This window comes from Electrophorus electricus, chromosome 2, assembly GCF_041902795.1.
Source record: "Electrophorus electricus isolate QZ-2024a chromosome 2, ASM4190279v1, whole genome shotgun sequence".
Taxonomy (NCBI): domain Eukaryota; kingdom Metazoa; phylum Chordata; class Actinopteri; order Gymnotiformes; family Gymnotidae; genus Electrophorus; species Electrophorus electricus.
In genome coordinates this window covers 1075001-1095000 of record NC_137498.1, presented here as the reverse complement: position 1 = coordinate 1095000, position 20000 = coordinate 1075001, and the positions used below count along the sequence as shown (strand labels likewise).

General features: G+C 50.5%; 1 protein-coding gene across 4 annotated transcripts in view; it reads left to right on the top strand.

Annotated features, from left to right (window-relative positions):
* rev3l (REV3 like, DNA directed polymerase zeta catalytic subunit) overlaps positions 1-19889 on the top strand; it is a 32645-nt gene extending 12756 nt beyond the window's left edge. Inside the window, exons 5-32 of one of the 4 annotated variants that reach the window (XM_035528984.2) lie at positions 509-626; positions 855-949; positions 1140-1244; positions 1803-1887; positions 2547-2695; positions 3045-3173; positions 3263-3491; positions 3961-4091; positions 4199-8003; positions 8143-8990; positions 10953-11041; positions 11809-11934; positions 12891-13083; positions 13335-13446; positions 13518-13633; positions 13806-13924; positions 14131-14249; positions 14330-14471; positions 14591-14835; positions 15605-15713; positions 15903-16109; positions 16202-16311; positions 17290-17404; positions 17561-17698; positions 17845-18035; positions 18256-18502; positions 18680-18898; positions 19186-19889. In XM_035528984.2, coding sequence (XP_035384877.1) covers positions 509-626; positions 855-949; positions 1140-1244; positions 1803-1887; positions 2547-2695; positions 3045-3173; positions 3263-3491; positions 3961-4091; positions 4199-8003; positions 8143-8990; positions 10953-11041; positions 11809-11934; positions 12891-13083; positions 13335-13446; positions 13518-13633; positions 13806-13924; positions 14131-14249; positions 14330-14471; positions 14591-14835; positions 15605-15713; positions 15903-16109; positions 16202-16311; positions 17290-17404; positions 17561-17698; positions 17845-18035; positions 18256-18502; positions 18680-18898; positions 19186-19326 — 8432 coding nt within the window. In that variant the 3' untranslated portion in view covers positions 19327-19889. Of the gene's footprint in view, positions 1-508; positions 627-854; positions 950-1139; positions 1245-1802; positions 1888-2546; positions 2696-3044; positions 3174-3262; positions 3492-3960; positions 4092-4198; positions 8004-8142; positions 8991-10952; positions 11042-11808; positions 11935-12890; positions 13084-13334; positions 13447-13517; positions 13634-13805; positions 13925-14130; positions 14250-14329; positions 14472-14590; positions 14836-15604; positions 15714-15902; positions 16110-16201; positions 16312-17289; positions 17405-17535; positions 17699-17844; positions 18036-18255; positions 18503-18679; positions 18899-19185 lie in introns of those variants that run through there. The other 3 variants (XR_014115932.1, XR_014115933.1, XR_014115934.1) reach the window with 3 other exon arrangements.
* Positions 19890-20000: the final 111 nt, after the last annotated feature.

Below are 20000 nucleotides of genomic sequence, written 5' to 3'. Positions count from 1 at the left end.
GTGTGTGTGTGTGAGAGAGGGAGAGAGACAGAGCGCAGAAGCGTGTTTGTGTGTGTGTGTGTGTGTGTGTGTGTGTGTGTGTGTGTGTGTGTGTGCGTGCGCACATGTTTTATGTTTGTGTGTGTGTATCTGCAGGTTACTCAGTCTGCAGGATTCAGTCTCTGCTGAAGCCTAGCGAGCTTACACTGTGAATGTGGCTTCTGCTCTGTGGTTAGAAAGTGGGTGGGGCTGAGGGTGGACTGTGGGTGTGGCTTAATGGCTGAGGAAGGACAGTGGGTAGGGCTGAGGACAGACAGTGGGTGTGGCTTCAGAGGGCTGAGGGCGGATGGTGGGTGTGGCTTTAGGGGCTGAGGGTGGTTAGTGGGTGTGGCTTTATGGGCTGAGGGTGGTTAGTGGGTGTGGCTTCAGAGGGCTGAGGGTGGACAGTGGGTGTGGCTTCTGGGCTGAGGGTGGACAGTGGGTATGAGGAGTATGGAGGCTATGGAGATAATGGCTCTGTCTCCCTCAGATATTGGTGAGCAGGGGAGGAGTCTCTCGGAGGGGAGGACCCCATGGAGGACCTCTAAGCTGGAAGAGAGTGGTTTGGGAGGAACGTTTGCTCGCTGGGATGAAGATCATCTACCCAGGTGAGTAGTGTGTGACCATGTGTGACGCCCAGGTGAGCGGTGAGGTCACACTGTGTGACCGTGTGTGACACCCAGGTACAGAAGCAACTCAATTACATTCCTGTAATTACCTTAAATTAAATATTCTTTTGTTTTAGGTACCTGCTTTTATATACACATATTTTTAATAATGACTTTATGAATGATTTTGTGTTGCGTGCCTGTGTTTTTTGTGTATGTGTGTGGTAGCTCTCTGGTTGTAGAGAACGTGGCGAGGGTCAGTGTGTGTGAGTTGGAGGTTGATGCTGTGGCTGCAGACGTTCTGAACCGACTGGAGATACAGAGTAAGAATCTCAGTACTCTGTTCTAGCCATCCTGGCTAGCCACTGTAGCCATTAGCCAACTGAGCTAACTATGAATACTTGAATGAACCACTCGGCTCACAGTAACCAGGTTTAGTAAAGCTCTCCAAAAAGCTCGGGCATTTACCGTGTGTGTGTGTGTGTGTGTGTGTGTGTGTGTGTGTGTGTGTAGATCAGATCGGCAGGAATCCTGGACTCCAGGCTCTCTGGGAGGATGAGAAGCAGCGACGAAGACAGAGGAACCAGAGCTCCCAGATAGACCCCCCTCAGACACAGGGTAAGGAGAGCCAGAGCTCCCAGAGAGACCCCCCTCAGACACAGGGTAAGGAGAGCCAGAGCTCCCAGAGAGACCCCCCTCAGACACAGGGTGAGGAGAGCCAGAGCTCCCAGAGAGACCCCCCTCAGACACAGGGTGAGGAGAGCCAGAGCTCCCAGAGAGACCCCCCTCAGACACAGGGTGAGGAGAGCCAGAGCTCCTAAAGAGACCCTCCTCAGACACAGGGTGAGGAGAGCCAGAGCTTCCGGAGAGAGACCCCCCTCAGACACAGGGTGAGGAGAGCCAGAGCTTCCGGAGAGACCCCCCCCTCAGACACAGGGTGAAGAGAGCCAGAGCTCCCAGAGAGACACCCCTCAGGCACAGGGTGTGGAGAGCCAGAGCTCTCAGAGAGAACCCCCTCAGACACAGGGTGAGGAGAGCCAGAGCTCCCAGAGAGACACCCCTCAGGCACAGGGTGAGGAGAGCCAGAGCTCCCAGACACCCCCGCTGTGGGGTAGTGTTGGTGACCGCTCGATGGTCTCCGCCCGGTTTTGTTTGAGCGTGTCTGCTGTGTTTCAGATCGGCCCTGTGTGGAGTGCGTGGAGAGTGAGCGCGTCTTTATGAAGAGGGTTAAAGAGATACTGAAGGAAAACCAGTTTGATGTGTAAGAACCACTACCACCACCACTCACCACCTACACCCCTACCACTACACACCAGCACCACCTACACCACTACCACTACACACCACCACCACTCACCACCTACACCCCTACCACTACACACCACTACCACCCAGCACCACCTACACCCCTACCACATAGCACCACCTACACCCCTAACACTACACACCACCACCACCACCCACCACCTACACCCCTACCACTACACACCACCACCACCCAGCACCACCTACACCCCTACCACTACACACCACCCAGCACCACCTACACCCCTACCACTACACACCACCCAGCACCACCTACACCCCTACCACTACACACCACCACCACCGAGCACCACCTACACTCCTAACACTACACACCACCACCTACACCCCTAACACTACACACCACCACCACTCACCACCTACACAACTACCACTACACACTACCACCATCTACTCCACCATCACCACGACCCAGCACTACCTACACCGCTACTACTACACACCACCACCATCCCCACTTGCACCCTTACAATTACACACCACCACTCACCACCTACACCCCTACCACCTGTGTTCCAGAGGGAACAGTATCCACTGTCTGTATTTCTTAGTGCTGCTGTTGCTGTGTTTGTGAACTGTTGTTTTTCTCATCAGGACACAGAGTGGTTCTGTAGATGATGATGAGTATGATGAAGATGACTATGAGTTTCCTGAACTCTCACTGCACCCTGATGTTCTGAGCCCTGACGACCTGCCCAGGGTCCCTGCCAGCCAGGTGCAGGTGCACAAAGCCACGCCTCCAGGTGTGTGTGGGGTTGTGTGTGGGATCTCATGCTTGCTGAGGGTGGTTAGTTGTGTGTTAGCAGGGTTACTGTGATGCTGGGAGGATCAGCACGCGTGTTTAGGAAACACCGGCTCACCGGTTCACCCACTCACCTGTTTGTGCTCAGTCTGAGCCATGCCTGATGGATTTCTCTGCCTGAGTGAATGCAGCCCACATTCTCTCATGCTGGCGCGTCTTCTGTGTCTTAGTGTACATGTGTCCTGCTGTACACACACACACAATCAGTGCTCGACATCAGTGATGTTAATGATGTCTGAAGTCATTCCATCTCTCTCTCTCTCTCTCTCTCTCTCCCCATGCCATTCCAGACAACAAAAGACCCCATGGCACAGATACAGAAGTGGCTATCGTGGACGAGGAGGTCATTCTGAACTTGTTGGAGAGCAGTCAGACGTTCCTGCCCAAGTCTCAGAGATCCTCCCAACCCCTCGTACTCGGTGCGTAGTCACGTTCACTGTAAAACACCTTCACCATGGCCATGCAGTAGTGTCCGTGTTTGGTCAGTCGCCTTTCTCTCTGCCTGCAGACATCAGCCAGGACCAGCAGATGGCGGACTTGCTCCAGGGGCTGGCAGATCACAGTTTTCAGGCAGATTTGGCCAGAGGTGCTTCCGGCCGACAGATGTCAGGGGGCGCCACCTGCCCCTACAACAGTGATGAGGAGGAGGCGGTGCCTGACCTTGAGAAAGAGGAGGCGGAGCTAAGCCTGATGATGTCACAAAGATGGGACAGTGACATTCCTGAACTGTCAGCCAGGTAACGATTACTGAAGTGTCCTTTTAGAATCTTAATTCTGTGTGTTTTCCGTGTTTTTGGACATTATTTCTTTGGTGTTAAATTGCAGCTCGGCTGATTGAGTCTGTCAGTTTAATTGTGAGAGTGCAAGTGTACTAGTCTCATGTATTCCACATGTAATCTAATTAAATTGCTGATTCATTTATTTTAGTATGTCTGATTTTAAAATCTGTGTCTGGGAGAGCAAGAACAGGTTTTTTATGACATAAAAGCCAAATAAGATTTGAGCAGCTGACTGAGGAGAAACAGTTCAGCACTGAGACTTGGAGTCTAATACTTTTTAAACCTCATGAGTATTTTGGGCAGTTGTGGACAATTACAGGCAGTCCTGTAAAATTCAGACTAATTGTCAGTCTGTCCTGCAGATTTATTCAGGTGCAGTGTGTTTGTGTGTTTATTTGTAATGCCTTTGTTTTGTTTTGCTCCTGAGGGACACCAGCGAAAGCTCTGCAGAAGAGCAGCTCAACTCCTCAGATGAAGAGATGGACTGGACTGCAAACCGTGACCTCTCTGCTGAACTCTCCATTCCACAGCTGGATGGGGCTGCAGACGAGAACAGCGGTGTGCACTGACACTAGGCTCCCTCATGCTGCCTTACGGAGTGCAGTAGTTTGTGGAGGTTTTGTTTTTTTTGATGTTTGTTAAACTTTTTATGCCTTCTCCTTCAGATTCATCGTTAGCTGATAACAGATCCCGAGCTCACTCATCTCTTATGGCAAGTGATAAGATTTTGGGCAGGAGAAAGCATTTCCAGAGCGATCACATTCAGCGCAACGCTCCATCCTCGGCTAAAGTTCTTCTGGAGTGCAAACATCCCGAACACAGACTGTCCCTCTCACTCGACAAGGAAGAAGCAGCTGACAAACACTTTCCTGCTAAAACTCAGGATGGTAGTGACCACTTAACAGGGTTTAAAGTGATCAAAGAGATCCCCTATATTCCACCGGTCAAGCACCCGATCCCGTGCAGTATGGCAAATGTGTCTCTGATTGGTGCTGACAAAGTGGGCGGGCACCCACTGTACACTAATGAGAGCAAAGCTCTTGGTTTGAGCCAGCCAGATCCCGACAACTTGAGCTTTGGAAACTCAAAACTTGCTCAGAGCCGGAAAAAATACCATAGCATCAAAAACGTGGAGAAGAATCCCACGTCCGTCTTACAGAACCACAGGAGCCTCTCGCTGCATTACTCTGAACTTAGGAGCTGTTCTCCCAAAGCCGAGCAGGACTTGAGTCAGAAGGTGTCCAGGAGCCCCATGGTGAGGGGGTTTGAACAGGCACCAAGCCCAGCAGAGAACATCAAGCTCCTGGCACCTCACCAGGGTGAAATGGGCAAGTGCAGTGAGGAGGGTGACATTGGCGAACTTAAGATCAGGTATGAGGACTACCAGGAAAATAAAACCGAAAGGACCATAATAGCCCAGCAGGAGGCGCACTACCAGTTCTTCCCCAGTGTTATCCTCTCAAACTGCCTCTCAAGGCCAGTGAAAAAACAGGTGGGCAGCAAGACCGTCGTCGATGGCTGTTGCAGCCTGGACAGTCCAGAGCAACGACGGTCAAGGCTGAAGTTGAGCAAAAAGAGGAACATTACAGCAGGTCAAAAGAGGACACCTGTAACAGAAAATCCCCAAACCCCAAACAGTGAACCCCTCACACACTGTCCCTCACCAGCTCACCCAAAGAAGGAAACTGATAAAGTTGTAGTAGAAACATCAGACACTGCAAACTCTGATCCAGCTGTGGACAGAGTTTCTGCTCAGGGTTCTGTTGAGGACAGATTAACGGACCTACCTGCTTGCACCAAGGTAACAAGTTTGCCAGGCAGTAAGTACACTTTACGCACAAAACGTAAAATTATGAACTATGACAGCGAAGATGGGGACCAGTCAGGTCCTCGTTCTTTCAAACAAGCCCTGGTACGTCGAGACAGCCTCAAGGAACACTGTGTCCTTACTGGGAGTCAAAAAAAGAGGAAGCTGTCTAAAAAAGAGCCACCAATCATCATCAAATACATCATAATCAACAGGTTCAAAGGTCAGAAGAACATGCTGGTGAAGATGGCCAAGGTCAGGGGCGATGAACCGCATGTGGTCCTGACACCAGAGAAGCTGGAGCAATACAACAAACTGGCACCTCTGAAAAGTTTCTGGCCCAAAGTCCCTCAGTCAACGGCAGTCAAATACCCTCTTCCAGATCCAAAGGTGAAGAAACACCCCAAACGTAAGGGCAAGGTGAGTCCACCATCAGGCAAGGTCAGTGGCACCACAAAACCCAAGTGTATACAGGGCAGCAAGATCAGAAGGACTAAAAAGGTTAAAAGAGTGTTGGCTTTGCCAAAGCTTCCAGCTTCATGGCCTTGCTATAGTGACCTCACAGATGATTTCTGCAGGGACTATTCTGACGTGATGGTGGAGTTGGGTTATCTCTCTGAGAGGGCACCTAGTCCTGCTGATTCAACCCCACCTCGATGTTGGTCTCCTACTGACCCCCTTTTAGAGTCAAACTGTAATGATCACTTGATAAACCCTTATAGTGATCCTTGCCTTGGCTCACCATATGAAGGACTGTCCACCAACCTTTTGGGCAGAAGCGTTCGTGGCAGAAACCGGACAGCCAGACCAAGGAAGATATCTGATGTTGCTCTAAAAAGAAAAACTAAGCCCGTTAGTAAGCCAGTCGAGGAGGATTCTTCTGGGGACATGCGAACAAAAAACGGTCGTAGAAATTCAAGGAGACGAAAGAAAGACACTGAGAGTAGGGAAGTACCTGATATTGGTGATGGTACAGCCACATCTCAGAAAAAAAGGAGATGCCGAAAGAAGAAGCAGGTCAAGGAGTCTCAGAGCTCCACCATGGCAGGAGAGTCAGTGAACACTTCTCAGTTTTTGTATCCAGCTGATGACCTCCCACCCACGCAAACCTCATCTGAAAATTTGACTCCCTACCAGCGTCCAGATTCCTGCCAAAAGAATCTTCAGTCCACACTGTCCACAGCTAAGTCTGAGGAGTGTGAGTCTAACTGTGGGGATACACAAGAGTCTCGGTGTTCTCAGAATGCTGCTAGCCAGTTTGTAAAATCTCTAAACAGTGTTGTCTCCCCAGCTACAAACACAATGTCATATCCATGTTCAGTCATAACATACAGTAGGTCCAGTGCGAGTCAAGATGGAAATGTTTCCCCGAATCCATACGACTTTAAATCTGAACCCACTGGTGCAGAGCAGAGCCCTAAAGCTATACAGCTTTCACATGCAACACCAAAGATATCTGCAAATCCCAGACGTCGAGCATGCAAAAAGAAAGAAAATGTAGAAAAGGCAAGCACTGAGTTTACATCATCTGTAAATGTCATAACAGATGCACTATACAAAGATCTAGCTGAACACCATTCTGTGCCAAAGAACGAAGAGAAGTTGTCTCATCCTTCTGGTATTGCTGTGTTGAAGGAACTTCTCCAGAAAAGACAGTTAAAAGTGTCCCAGTGCTCTCTGGGAGACACTGTTGTATCAGAGAGTACCTGTGCCTCTAAGACTGCTTCTAATGGTACCAAACCTAAAAGGGCATCTACCACAAGAAAGCCCAGGATCCGAAGATCTCAGGTGCCAAAAGAGACAAAGCCAAGAAGTAGAAAAGGAAAGATCGGCAAAACAGATGAGACGGTTAAGATGGAGCCTCCTCTCTCAGATGGGAGTCCTGTGTTTCTGTCTGATCCTGGTTTTGACAGTTGCTACTCCATTGAAGATAGTTTATCTCCTGAAGTTCCGCATAATTACACCTTTGATATCAACGCCATTGGCCAAGCAGACTTCTGCAGTCTGTATTCCACGAACAGATTTGTTTTAACTGACAAGAACTTGCCTCAGAAGTTCCTCAGCGATGTCAAGCACGAGACCATATCCACTGTGGATCTGCAAAACCAGCAAGAAAAGTTACCTGGCCTCGGGGAGACCTCCACACGTGAATCAGAGTGGAAGAAACCCAGGCCCCTGGGCACTGAGCTCTTTGACAAGTCTTCTGGTGGAAATAGGGAAGGTTTTCCCAGCGAGTTTCCGCTCTCTTTGCTGGGCTCTGAGAAGATTTTGAGAAGCAAAGAGTTGAATAAAATTCACAGCAGCCACTTTCAAGACTTTCACTGTGAAAAAAGCGACCTGTTACTGAGTCCTGACCCTTTTTTGCCTCTCACCTCGGTCTCTTTTGCTGACAATGGCGTGTCCCCAACAAGGGATCTGCTGGACTGCACTGATGTATTTACGTCAACAACTCCCAGCAGTTCCCCGCGGTCTGTCAGCTCTCTGTCCCAGCTGAGGAATGGTAGTCAGGTTCAGAAGAGCGCAGGAGCTCGTATACTGAAGCCTCTCATGTCCCCTCCTAACCGGGAGGAGATCCTCCCCACCCTGCTGGAACTGGAGCTATCGGAGGCCAAATACCAGGAACCTTTCTGCAGCGACCCCTCCGATGCACCTCTAAAACCCAGGTAAGAGTGTAAAGTTGATTCAACCTCATTTTGTTGGACATGTTAGGTTGAAAAGCTTTCTGAATCTTGTTGAGCTGTTTTTTAAAAATATTGTTCATGTGCAAAATTAGCTTCATACTTTCTTGATGTTTTCACACAGAGAAATAGCTGGCCGTAAACTGACGCTGGAGACAAGGCTTGCAAAAGATCTGCCCGAGTTCAGTGGGGATTTAGCTCAAGATGGACTGCAGTTCTGGAAAACTGCGTTTTCAGCCATGACGTGCCCAGCGTCTTCACCCTGCCACGGTGCAGAGCCCGCAAAATTTGCCAACGACCACACAGAGCAGAGTCCGTCCCCTGGCAGCAATCGGGCAATAATCCTGCTGCCCTGTAAAAGTGCACCAAGCCGGGAGCGAGTGCAGCTTTGGCTACACGCAAAGAGACAGTACGAGTGTCTTCAGAAAGAAAGGCAAAGAACTGGAACGCAGACTTCAGTGAAGATGGAGGCAAGCACACCTCAGCACCCAGAGGGCGCGTGGCCACGGCAGGAGCGTCTGGAAAAGCAGGACGCAGCGTCTGAAAGAGTGTCGGCGCTGCAAACTGTCCGGAGGAAAGAGCTGAACTTATCTGTTCCCATATCGCCAACAGTGCGGATGACATGTGAGAGTAGTCCACAGGACGTGAAGTGCGTCTCAGACGCTGAAACCAGAGGACAAGAAAAAAGAGGCGGGGACTTCCTCAAATGGGCCACTCCTCCAGACTCACCGGGTCTGCCCCCATGGCAGGAGAGTCCCGGTCACGCCCACCAGGGCGGATCACCCTCTCCCAGGCCAGTAGGACCCACCAGCCATTCCTGTGAGTCACCAAAGCTCCTCAGCCCCTCCCCGTTTCCCAGGAAGCCACTGGATGGAGAGAGCGCTGGCACCTGGGTGCTCCACAGCACCCCTGTCTGTAGCAGGGGCAGCAGAGGTGACCGTGATCTCCACTACAGCCCTCCTGCAACAGAAGGTAGTGACTGTTCTCTCGCCCACGATAATGATTACATATACATAATATATTTTAATATTTATAACGATTATGTATACATGTAGTGACAATATAATGGTTATATATAATAATGAATATTTATATTTATATAAATATGCAGCTCTGGAAAAAATGAGACCACTACAAAATTATCAGTTTCTTTAGTTTAACAATTGATGGGTATTCCAGATAAAAAATATTGTATTTTAGAGCATATGAAAATGACTAATGGTCAAAATGACAAAACACTTACAGAAATTTCAGACCACAAATAATGCAAAGAAAACAAGCTCATATTCATTTATAAACAACACAGTACTAATATTTCAATTTAAGATGAGTCAAGAAATCAATATTTGGTGGAATAACCCTGATTTTTAATCACAGCTTTCATGCGAAATGCTTTCCACCAGTCTTTCACATTGCTGTTGGGTAACTTTGTTACTCCTGGCACAGAAATTCCAGGAGCTCAGCTTTGTTTGATGTCTTGTGACCCCCAGATCATCACCAATCCTGCACCAAGTTTCAGTGGGTGCGAGACACTCTGGCTTGTAGGCCTCTCCAGGTCTCTGTCTAACCATTACACCACCAGGTGTTGGACAAAGCTGAAAATTGCACTCTTCAGAGAAGATGACCTTATTCCAGTCCTCTATGGCCCAATACTTATGGTCTTTTGCAAACTTCAGTCTGGCTCTTCTTTGCTTCTCATTGATGGGCTTTCTTCTAGCTTTGCACGACTTCAGCCTTGCCTCCAGAAGCCTGTTTTGAACCGTCCTCGCTGTGCAATTCACCCCAACTGCTGCATGCCATTTGTTTTTGTAGTTCACTTGACATCATTTTATGGTTAAGTGACATTCAAATGAGGTGGCGATCATCACGGTCGGTAGAGAGTCGTTTTCGACCTCTGCCAGTCTGTAGCTGTTGTTGTTCCATCTGTTTGCTGCTTGACCTTGTTCTTATGAACCGCAGTTTTTGAAATTTTCAAGATGGAAGCAACCTGACACTCACTGTATCCCTCTGCCATTAAAGCTACAATTGAACCCTTCTTTTCAACTCTTTTGGCATGGTCTGTAGCTGTATTATGACTACACTTACTTTTTGGGTAGTCCTAGCATGGCTTTTCCCATCCAGCTGGTTCTATAACAAGTGAATAGTGATGACAACAGCAGTGGTTTTTGTACTGTTGCTCCTTAGAGCAGGATTTTGTTAAGATGATCACCTATTCAGCATCTCATTAAGTAGAATAAGGTTTGTCTGTGAAGGAATTCAACAAACACTTGAATGGAATGGCTGCAGTACATGTGGAGATACTGATTTAAGAAAAACTTGGAGTGGTTTCATCTTTTTCTGGAGCTGTGTGTGTGTGTATATATCACACACAGTGATATAGTGATTATATTATCACAATATGTATATAATGATTGTATATATAGTGTATATAGTGATAATAGAGTGGTGTGTGTGTGTGTGTGTGTGTGTGTGTGTGTGTGTGTATATATATATAGTGATGACGTGTGTATGCACTGTCACCTTTAATGTGACACGTTCATCAGACAATTGTTTGTTGTTGCTTTGTTGTCATTGTATGAAATCACCGCTTAACACCAGGTTCATCTACTTGAACTTTAACCCTGCAAACTTTTCCTTTGGATTCATAGGCCAATAGAAAATGAGATGGCGTAGCTATGGTGCTCTCAGCAGGCGGGGCTATGGCACGCTCGCTCTCTCTCTCAGTGGGCGGGGCTCTGGTGCGCGCTCTTTCAGTGGGCGGGGCTATGGCACTCTCAGTAGTTGTAGTTTAAAAAGATGTGCTGGAGAACTTCACAGGTCTGTTGGATGAGTACAGCAGGGGCCACTTTGGAGATCTGTGATTGGCAGGTGAACCTGCCAATGTAAAGGCTGCATTTTTCTACTATTCTGACCGTTTGGATCTTTGGTGTGTAGATGTGGAGTCCAGCTCTCTGAAAGTCCAGCAGCGGAGGAGCAGTAACATGCATGCGTTACGGAGAGTCTTGCTGACCACACAGATGAAGGTCAGCAGAGTCAGCGCACCCTTCACCTGCCTGACCATGTAGAACCCTCACGCAGTAACACACACAGGACACACGCTCCTGCAGCACGCAGTAACACACACACACACACACACACACACACACACACACACACACACACACACACACACACACACACACACACACACACACACACACACAGGACTGATCCCCACACACGCTCCTGCAGCACACAGTAACACACACACGCACAGGACTGATCCCCACACACGCTCCTGCAGCACGCAGTAACACACACACACACACACACACACACACACAGGACTGATCCCAACACGCGCTCCTGCAGCACGCAGTAACACACACACACACACACACACACACACACACACAGGACTGATCCCCACACACGCTTCTGCAGCACGCAGTAACACACAGGACTAATCCCCACACAATCCTGCAGCACACAGTAACACACACACACACACACACACACACACACACACACACACACACACACACACACAGGACTGATCCCCGCACACGCTCCTGCAGCAAGCAGTAACACACACACATACACACAGGACTGATCTCCCCCACACACTCCTGGAGTAAGTTTACGTTCGCATCAGCTACAAGATGGTTCAGTGAAATCCAACAGAGAATGAGGTCCTGATTGAGATGCAACACACAGCAGACTACATCCTACAGACTACATCCTATAGACTACATCTTGTTCTGCTCCTAAACTCTGATTTGTTATTGTGAAACTTTCTCACTAATTGTAGAATCAGTTTGCTGGTCTCGACCAACCCAAGAGGGACAACTCTCAGATTGAGGGCACGTCCATCTCCAACTCCTACGGCTTTAAAGTCAGCATGCAGGACCTACAGGAGGCAAAAGCACTGCACGAGGTGAGAAACTCCATGTGGAACATTAGGGTTAGGGTCAACGCTAGGGTTAGGGTTAGGGTCAACATTAGGGATAGGGTCAACGCTAGGATTAGGGTCAATGCTAAGGTTAGGGTTAGGGTCAATGCTAGGGTTAGGGTTAGGGTCAACGCTAGGATTAGGGTCAATGCTAGGGTTAGGGTTAGGGTCAATGCTAGGGTTAGGGTCAACGCTAGGGTTAGGGTTGGGGTCAAAGCTAGGGTTAAGGTTAGGGTCAAAGCTAGGGTTAAGGTTAGGGTCAATGCTAGGGTTAGGGTCAATGCTAGGGTTAGGGTCAATGCTAGGGTTAGGATTAGGGTCAACGCTAGGGTTAGGCTTAGGGTCAACGCTAGGGTTAGGCTTAGGGTCAACGCTAGGCTTAGGGTCAACGCTAGGTTTAGGGTCAATGCTAGGGTTAGGGTCAACGCTAGGGTTAGTGTTAGGGTCAACGCTAGGATTAGGGTCAGGGTCAATGCTAGGGTTAGGATTAGGGTCAATGCTAGGGTTAGGGTTAGGGTCAATGTTAGGGTTAGGGTCAATGCTAGGGTTAGGGTTAGGGTCAATGCTAGGGTTAGGGTTAGGGTCAACGCTAGGGTTAAGGTTAGGGTCAAAGCTAGGGTTAAGGTTAGGGTCAACACTAGGGTTAGGGTCAATGCTAGGGTTAGGGTTAGGGTCAATGCTAGGGTTAGGCTTAGGGTCAACGCTAGGTTTAGGGTTGGGGTTTGAGTTACACACACTGCTGGGTTTGATGTGTACAGCATCAGTGTTTGATGATCGGTGTAGTGCTGTCATGAGGAGTAACGCTGTCATATTCTAATGTTGATGTTAGTGCTCTGTGCTTGGACTCTTTTCACTTGCGTCTGTTGAACTGTGAGTTGACATGGGGTGTGAAGTAAGTGGGACGAGGTCAAAGGTGACCCTTCCTGCCTGGCCTTCCCCAGGTGCAGCATCTCACAGTGATGAGTATGGAAGTGCATGCTCGCTCGCGCTGTGACCTGGAGCCTGACCCTGAGTTCGACCCCGTATGTGCCTTGTTCTACTGCCTCACCTCGGACGGGCAGCTCCCCGGGTCCAGTAGCACCCAGCTGACGGGCGCCGTGGTCATCGACAAGGACGGCCACTCTTCAGCGCACGGTAAGAGCCCATGAGAAAGTGTGTGTGAGCGTAGATGTGTGTGTGCACGAGAGTCAGCGTCTGATGACACACCCGTGAAGTCGGAGTCTGACTACAGCGCACACTTCATGGTTTTGTGATTGTCACGGCGGTGCCGTGTAGAGCGTTTGGACGCTGCAGTCCCCTGTGTGTGTGTGTGTGTGTGTGTGTGTGTGTGTGTGTGTGTGTGTGTGGACGCTGACCGCAGTCCCCTGTGTGTCCTCGTGTTGCAGGCTCAGCCAGCACAGTGCCCCTGCTGGTCAGGTCTGGTGTGGCAGGTCTGCAGGTTAGTTATGCTACGGAGGAGAAGGAGCTGTTTGAGGAAGTCTGCACCCTCATGAGAAGGTAAAAACACACCTTCATACCCTCACCACATGCAGCGTGGCTGCATTCTGATCAGTCCATCCTCTCTGCAGGTATGACCCGGACATCCTCGTGGGCTACGAGGTCCAGATGCGCTCCTGGGGTTACTTGCTGCAGCGGGCCGCGGCGCTGGGTGTGGACCTGTGTCAGCAGCTGTCCCGGGTACCAGGTAGTAGGCGCTACACCTGGCCACATCTCCATCTAGGGCCCCATGAGCCAAGCGTCAAATAGAAACGAAACTGAGTTTGTACGGCAGTGAGGGGCGGGGCTTGGCATGGCAATGAGGAGCGGGGCTTGGTGGTTTCTGGGTAATGTAGTGAATGTGCGTGTTCCGTCCCCAGGAGACGCGAAGGAGAATCGGTGTAGTGCAGATAAAGACGAGTATGGCGCCGACACCATGAGTGAGATCCACATTGTGGGCCGGATCACCATCAACCTGTGGAGGGTCATGAAAACAGAGGTACGGAGAGTCCAGCCTGGGGTCAGGGGTCAGCAGGAGTTAGATGAGCTCCACTGAAGAGAAGGTGACAAAAAAATAACATTTTATAGTAGCACTTTTTCTATACTGTAACTCAAGGGTTACAAGGTGCTTTACAGGAACTGTGAATAAAACAATAATATTGGGGTGTGCGTGCGTGCATGTGTGTGCGTGCGTGTGTCTTACAGGCTGCTCTGAATAACTACAGCTTTGAGAATGTGGCGTTTCACCTGCTTCACCAGCGGTTTCCGGTCTACACGGCGCGAACGCTGTCGGACTGGTTCGACCACGCCACGCACCTGTACAGGTGTGCTCCCTTCCTCCATATGCTGTGTGTGTTGTGAAGCAGGCGTGACACATGTGTGTTGTTTGACACGCGTGTGCCAGGTGGAGGATGGTGGACTACTACGTGAGTCGTGTGTGCGGCATCACTCAGCTGCTCCAGCAGCAGGATGTCGTGGGCCGAACCAGCGAACTGGCACGCGTGTTTGGGATCCAGTTCTACCACGTCCTCACCAGAGGCTCACAGGTCAGCGCCGCTAACCCGCCCTAACCCGCCCTAATCCTCTCAGACCCAAGTTCAAGCTTGTGCAGGGTTTTAGCTACAGGTGTGTGTGTGTGTGTGTGTGTGTGTGTGTGTGTACGCAGTACCGTGTGGAGTCCATGATGCTACGCATTGCTAAGCCACTGAACTACGTGGCGGTGACGCCCAGCACACAGCAGCGCGCACAGCAGAGGGCACCCCAGTGTGTCCCCCTGATCATGGAGCCGGAGTCCCGCTTCTACAGCAACTCTGTGGTGGTGCTGGACTTCCAGTCACTCTACCCCTCCGTCATCATCGCCTACAACTACTGCTTCTCCACCTGCCTGGGACGGGTGGAGAGTCTCGGAACGTGAGTGCCACACACAAGCTGATGTCTGACCACCACCAGCTCTACCACCCCCAACCACTGCCCCATCTCCACCTCTACCACCCCCAGCCACTGCCCCATCTCCACCTCTACCACCCCCAGCCACTGCCCCATCTCCATCTCTTTCAAACCCAACCACTGCCCCATCTCCACCTCTACCACCCCCAGCCACTGCCCCATCTCCACCTCTACCACCCCCAGCCACTGCCCCATCTCCACCTCTACCAACCCCAACCACTGCCCCATCTCCACCTCTACCACCTCAACCACTGCCTCATCTCCACCTCTACCAACCCCAACCACTGCCCCATCTCCACCTCTACCACCCCCAGCCACTGCCCCATCTCCACCTCTACCACCCCCAGCCACTGCCCCATCTCCACCTCTACCACCCCCAGCCACTGCCCCATCTCCACCTCTACCAACCCCAACCACTGCCCCATCTCCACCTCTACCAACCCCAACCACTGCCCCATCTCCACCTCTACCACCTCAACCACTGCCTCATCTCCACCTCTACCAACCCCAACCACTGCCCCATCTCCACCTCTACCAACCCCAACCACTGCCCCATCTCCACCTCTAACACCCCCATTGGTCTATAAAAACCAACCATAATATACACATTCCTCATTGTAGATTTCATACTCAAAATTCTTCTCCTCTCTTGCTTTTTCATTCTCTCTCTCTCTCTCTCTCTCCCCGTCCCCCTCTCTCTCCCTCTCTCTCTCTCTCTCTCTTCCTCCCCCAGGTCTGATGAGTTTCGTTTTGGTTGTACATCTCTCCGTGTTTCTCCGGACCTCCTCTTCCAGCTCCGTAATGACATCACAGTCTCTCCTAACGGTGTAGCCTTCGTTAAGGTAGGCGGGGCTTGGTTCATCAGCAACGATTAGTAGTGGCCCGTTTTGTTAAGGTGGGCAGGGCTTAGTTGGTACACACATTTGTTCAGTACACACGGGTTTCAGTTACTACTTATGTTTTTGTTTGCCTGTATGCATGTGTGTGTGTGTCCGTGTGTGTGTGCGCACGCGTGCGTGCTGTGTGGGTAGCCGTGTGTGCGTCAGGGCGTGCTGCCCCGTATGCTGGAGGAGATACTACAGACGCGTGTGATGGTGAAGGCGTCTCTGAAGGCAGCCCAGGGTGATGGACCCCTGCGCCGTCTGCTCCACGCCCGACAGCTCGCCCTCAAACTCATCGCCAATGTCACCTTCGGATACACCTCCGCCAACTTCTCCGGACGCATGCCCAGTGTGGAGGTGAGGCTCGCCGTCGCTGTGTGTGTGTGTGTGTGTGTGTGTGTGTGTGTGTGTGTGTGTGCATGTGTTCTGCTAACATCTGTATTGTGCAGCTAGGGGACAGTATAATACACAAGGCGAGGGAAACGTTGGAGAGAGCCATCAGACTGGTTAATGACACCCGGAAATGGGGCGCACGCGTAGTGTACGGAGACACAGACAGGTGAGGACACGCCACACACTCACCACAGAACAACGGGAGCACCCTCCTCTCTCTCTGCTGGTACACAGCATGCTTTCTCTTCATCTTTTTCCCACCTTTTTTTTTGTTTTCTTTCCTTAGTTTTTGTTTCTTGTTGTTTGATTTTGCTTTGTGTGGGTGTGGTGAGCAACTCTTCCTGGTCGCCATGGTGCCCAGAGGGGAAGTGTCTGCAGGTGTAGATGGTGGTAGAGGAGTGCAGTTTGGTTGTAGGGGACATGGTAGGGACAGGAGGGTGTCTTTTCTGTGTCTAGAATGAACAGTTCAATCGTTTTGTTTCTAGATAGCGTTGATCGTCCAAAGTTGGGTATGAGTCTTGGTTCCTCTCAAGGTTTCTTCCTCGTGCTCTAGGGAGTTTTTCCTCACCTCGGCTCGCTCACTGGGGGCTTGGACTCAGACATTTGTAAGGCTGCTTTGTGACAATTAACTTGTAAAAGACGCTAGATAAATAAATCTTGAATTTGCTACCATTTCTGATGTCGTAGGCTGTGGCGTCATTATTCATTAATGAATCATCTTTAGTGTGACTCACACTGTCCAACATACCAGCATTTATAAAAGACGATGTCCCTGAACTGCCTCGTCGTGTCTTTTATGAGGCACGTTTTTATCATTTTTGAAAGATAATGCGACTGATCTTAATGTCGCATTTAAATTCAAACTCTGTCATTTAAATGACATGGTGGCTGCTACAACGGAAGTGTTGAAGTGCTTTGGGTGTAGAGGGGAAGGGCACCTTGAACCTTTAAATCAGTTTTGGAGGTTGGAGACAAGCACGCGCGCACACAAACTCTCTCTCTCTCTCTCTCTCACACACACACACACACACACACACACACACACACACACACACACACACACACTAATGGCTAACCTCTCTGAGCGTTCTCATAGATGTGTTTTTGAACATTGTGAACAAATTCTCTCTCTCTCTCTCCCCAGTATGTTCGTCTTGTTAAAGGGCACTACTAAAGAACAAGCCTTCAGGATCGGTCGTGAGATTGCTGAGGCTGTAACTGCCACCAACCCCAAACCAGTCACACTGAAGTTTGAGAAGGTACAGTCTGATGAGGAAGGTGATGATGGTGTAGTAATCATGAGAATAAACATGATAATGTTGAGTTTTTGAGTGCTGTGCTGGTACATGGTGCACATGTGTTAGTGCTAGTAATTAACATTAGTTAATAGTGTGTGTGTGCGCGCGTGCGTGCAGGTGTACCTGCCGTGTGTGTTACAGACTAAGAAGCGTTATGTGGGTTACATGTATGAGTCTGAGGATCAAAAGGAGCCTGTGTTCGATGCTAAAGGCATCGAGACCGTGCGCCGGGACGGCTGCCCCGCTGTTGCCAAGGTAACCAGCCTTCTACAATCTGTCTAGCCCTCTGGTACGCTGACCCCGCCCACTGTCGTAGCTGTCAATCCACCCAGCCCCTCTTCAGGACACAGGCACTGTCTACAACCTCTGTGTTTGCGTGTGTGTGTGCGTGTGTGTCTCAGATCCTGGAGCGCTCCTTGAAGCTGCTCTTTGACACACGTGACATCAGTGTGGTGAGGCGTTACGTGCAGAGACAGTGTGTGAAGGTCCTGGAGGCCAAAGCCAGTGTGCAGGACCTGACCTTTGCTAAGGAGTACCGCGGCAGCGCCTCCTACAGGCCTGGAGCCTGCATCCCCGCCCTGGAGCTCACCAGGTGTGTGTTTCTCAGTCTTTCTTTGTCCTCCTCCTCTGCTGTGTCCTATGCATTCTGTACTTGATGTTGTTGCCTAGCAACATGGCAGAAATTTTGCACAGCGCAGATGTAAGCGCAAATAAAAGACCTGAAAGTGAACACGGCTGCCGGGGCGACTGGCTAACGAAGAGGCAGCCTGTCCAACTCTCTTCTGTTCCTCCCTCTCTGACCCCGCCCACAGGAAGACGATGGCATACGACAGGCGGCTAGAGCCGCGCGTGGGCGAGCGCGTGCCCTACGTCATCGTTTACGGGACCCCGGGGGTCCCGCTGATCCAGCTGGTCCGGCGCCCCCTGGAGGTCCTGCAAGACCCGAGTCTACGCATCAACTCCACCTACTACATCACCAAGCAGATTCTGCCCCCGCTGTGTCGCGTCCTCAACCTCATTGGGGTGGACGTGTCCTGCTGGTACCGGGACCTGCCCAGGGTGAGAGGCCTGCTGCCCGCCGTGCAGGATGTCCTGCAGCTGGGGCCAGTGTTGCTGAGACTGCAGTGTCGGAGCAGGGCGCACACCACATCGCTAACACGGCCTTGTCCTGTTCGCGTCGAAACAGATTAATACGCGCAAGGACGACAAATGCTTAGTGTTGGTCTCCATCTGCAGGTCCAGAAGTCCTCCTGTCCAGCGGGAGGCGCTCTGGCGGAGGAGGTGGGGAGGAAGGCCACCATCTCCCAGTACTTCACCACCCTGCACTGTCCAGTGTGTGACGAGCTCACGCAGATCGGCGTGTGCGAGGGCTGTCGAGCCGAACCGCAGTGCGTCGCCGTCACACTCCAACAGAACCTGCGACTGTGGGAGAACCAGCAGGATCAGCTACTGAAGGTCAGAGGTCAAACAGGGCGTGGGTGCATGACCCGCATGTTTGCACATGTATGACATAAAAACAGTATTATAAATTAGGTTTTATTTGTAAAGTCTAAAAAGCATTTTAACATTTTAATCAAAAATTCCAATAAGTGATTACGCATAAGGAACTGCCTGGTTTCATTACAAGCCTGAACCACAGAACATGGTGAAGTCTTAAGTTTTATTAAACCCAGCTTGGTTGTTTACGTTGGGACGAGACTCCAGGTGGATGTAATGTCTGTCTCTCTGTCTGTGGTGTCCAGGTCTGCAGGCACTGCAGTGGCAGTGCAGATCGTCAGGGGTCCTGTGTCTCGCTTGACTGCCCCGTCCTCTATAAAGTGGCCCGGGTCAACCGGCAGCTCACCAGCGCCCCCTACCTGCGACAATTACTGGAGCAGTTCTGAGACCCTCCTCTCTCTCTCTCTCTCTCTCTCTCTCTCTCTCTCTCTCTCTCTCTCTGATGTGGTGCTAAGGACTCGATATTCATGTGTCTGGTTTGAAATGGTGCTTTTTTTTTTCCCCCCAGTTCATCCTTTTCTTCAGCGCAAGTGGCCACTTTGGTTTTTGTACTGGTTGGACTGTGTTCTGAGCACGCTCAGTGAGGCAGGCGCAGGTTTCCTGTGTCGCGTGATCTTTCGTTGGCTGCTGTGGGTATAAATGTGGTTTCTGTGTTGGGGTTGGATCTTGTCTAGGTGTCTGTACTGTGTGGACTGTCCTTCCAGCGCTGTAGCAGTTTCTAAACGTTTATAACCGAGGAACCGTTCTTACCGTGCGCCCAAGCCAAATTGCCACTGCAACTTGCGGCTCGTTTTTTTACGACAGACCTTGTAAAAACGTTCAGAGACTGTGTGAAACTGTCTGTGTTGATGTGGGAGAATTTTTAAATGGTCATTTCTTCAGACTACAGAGGAGGTTTTGTTCCCCCCAAACTCCCCTCAGTTGTCTGTCTTTGGGGGGGGGGGGGTGTCTACCAGTGTGCGGTGTCTCCGCTAAGGTCTGCAAAGCAAAACCGTCTTGATAACTTGCGGAGTGATGAAAGTTTCATGTTGGCTTCGTGTAAAGACAGCGGTGTCATTTC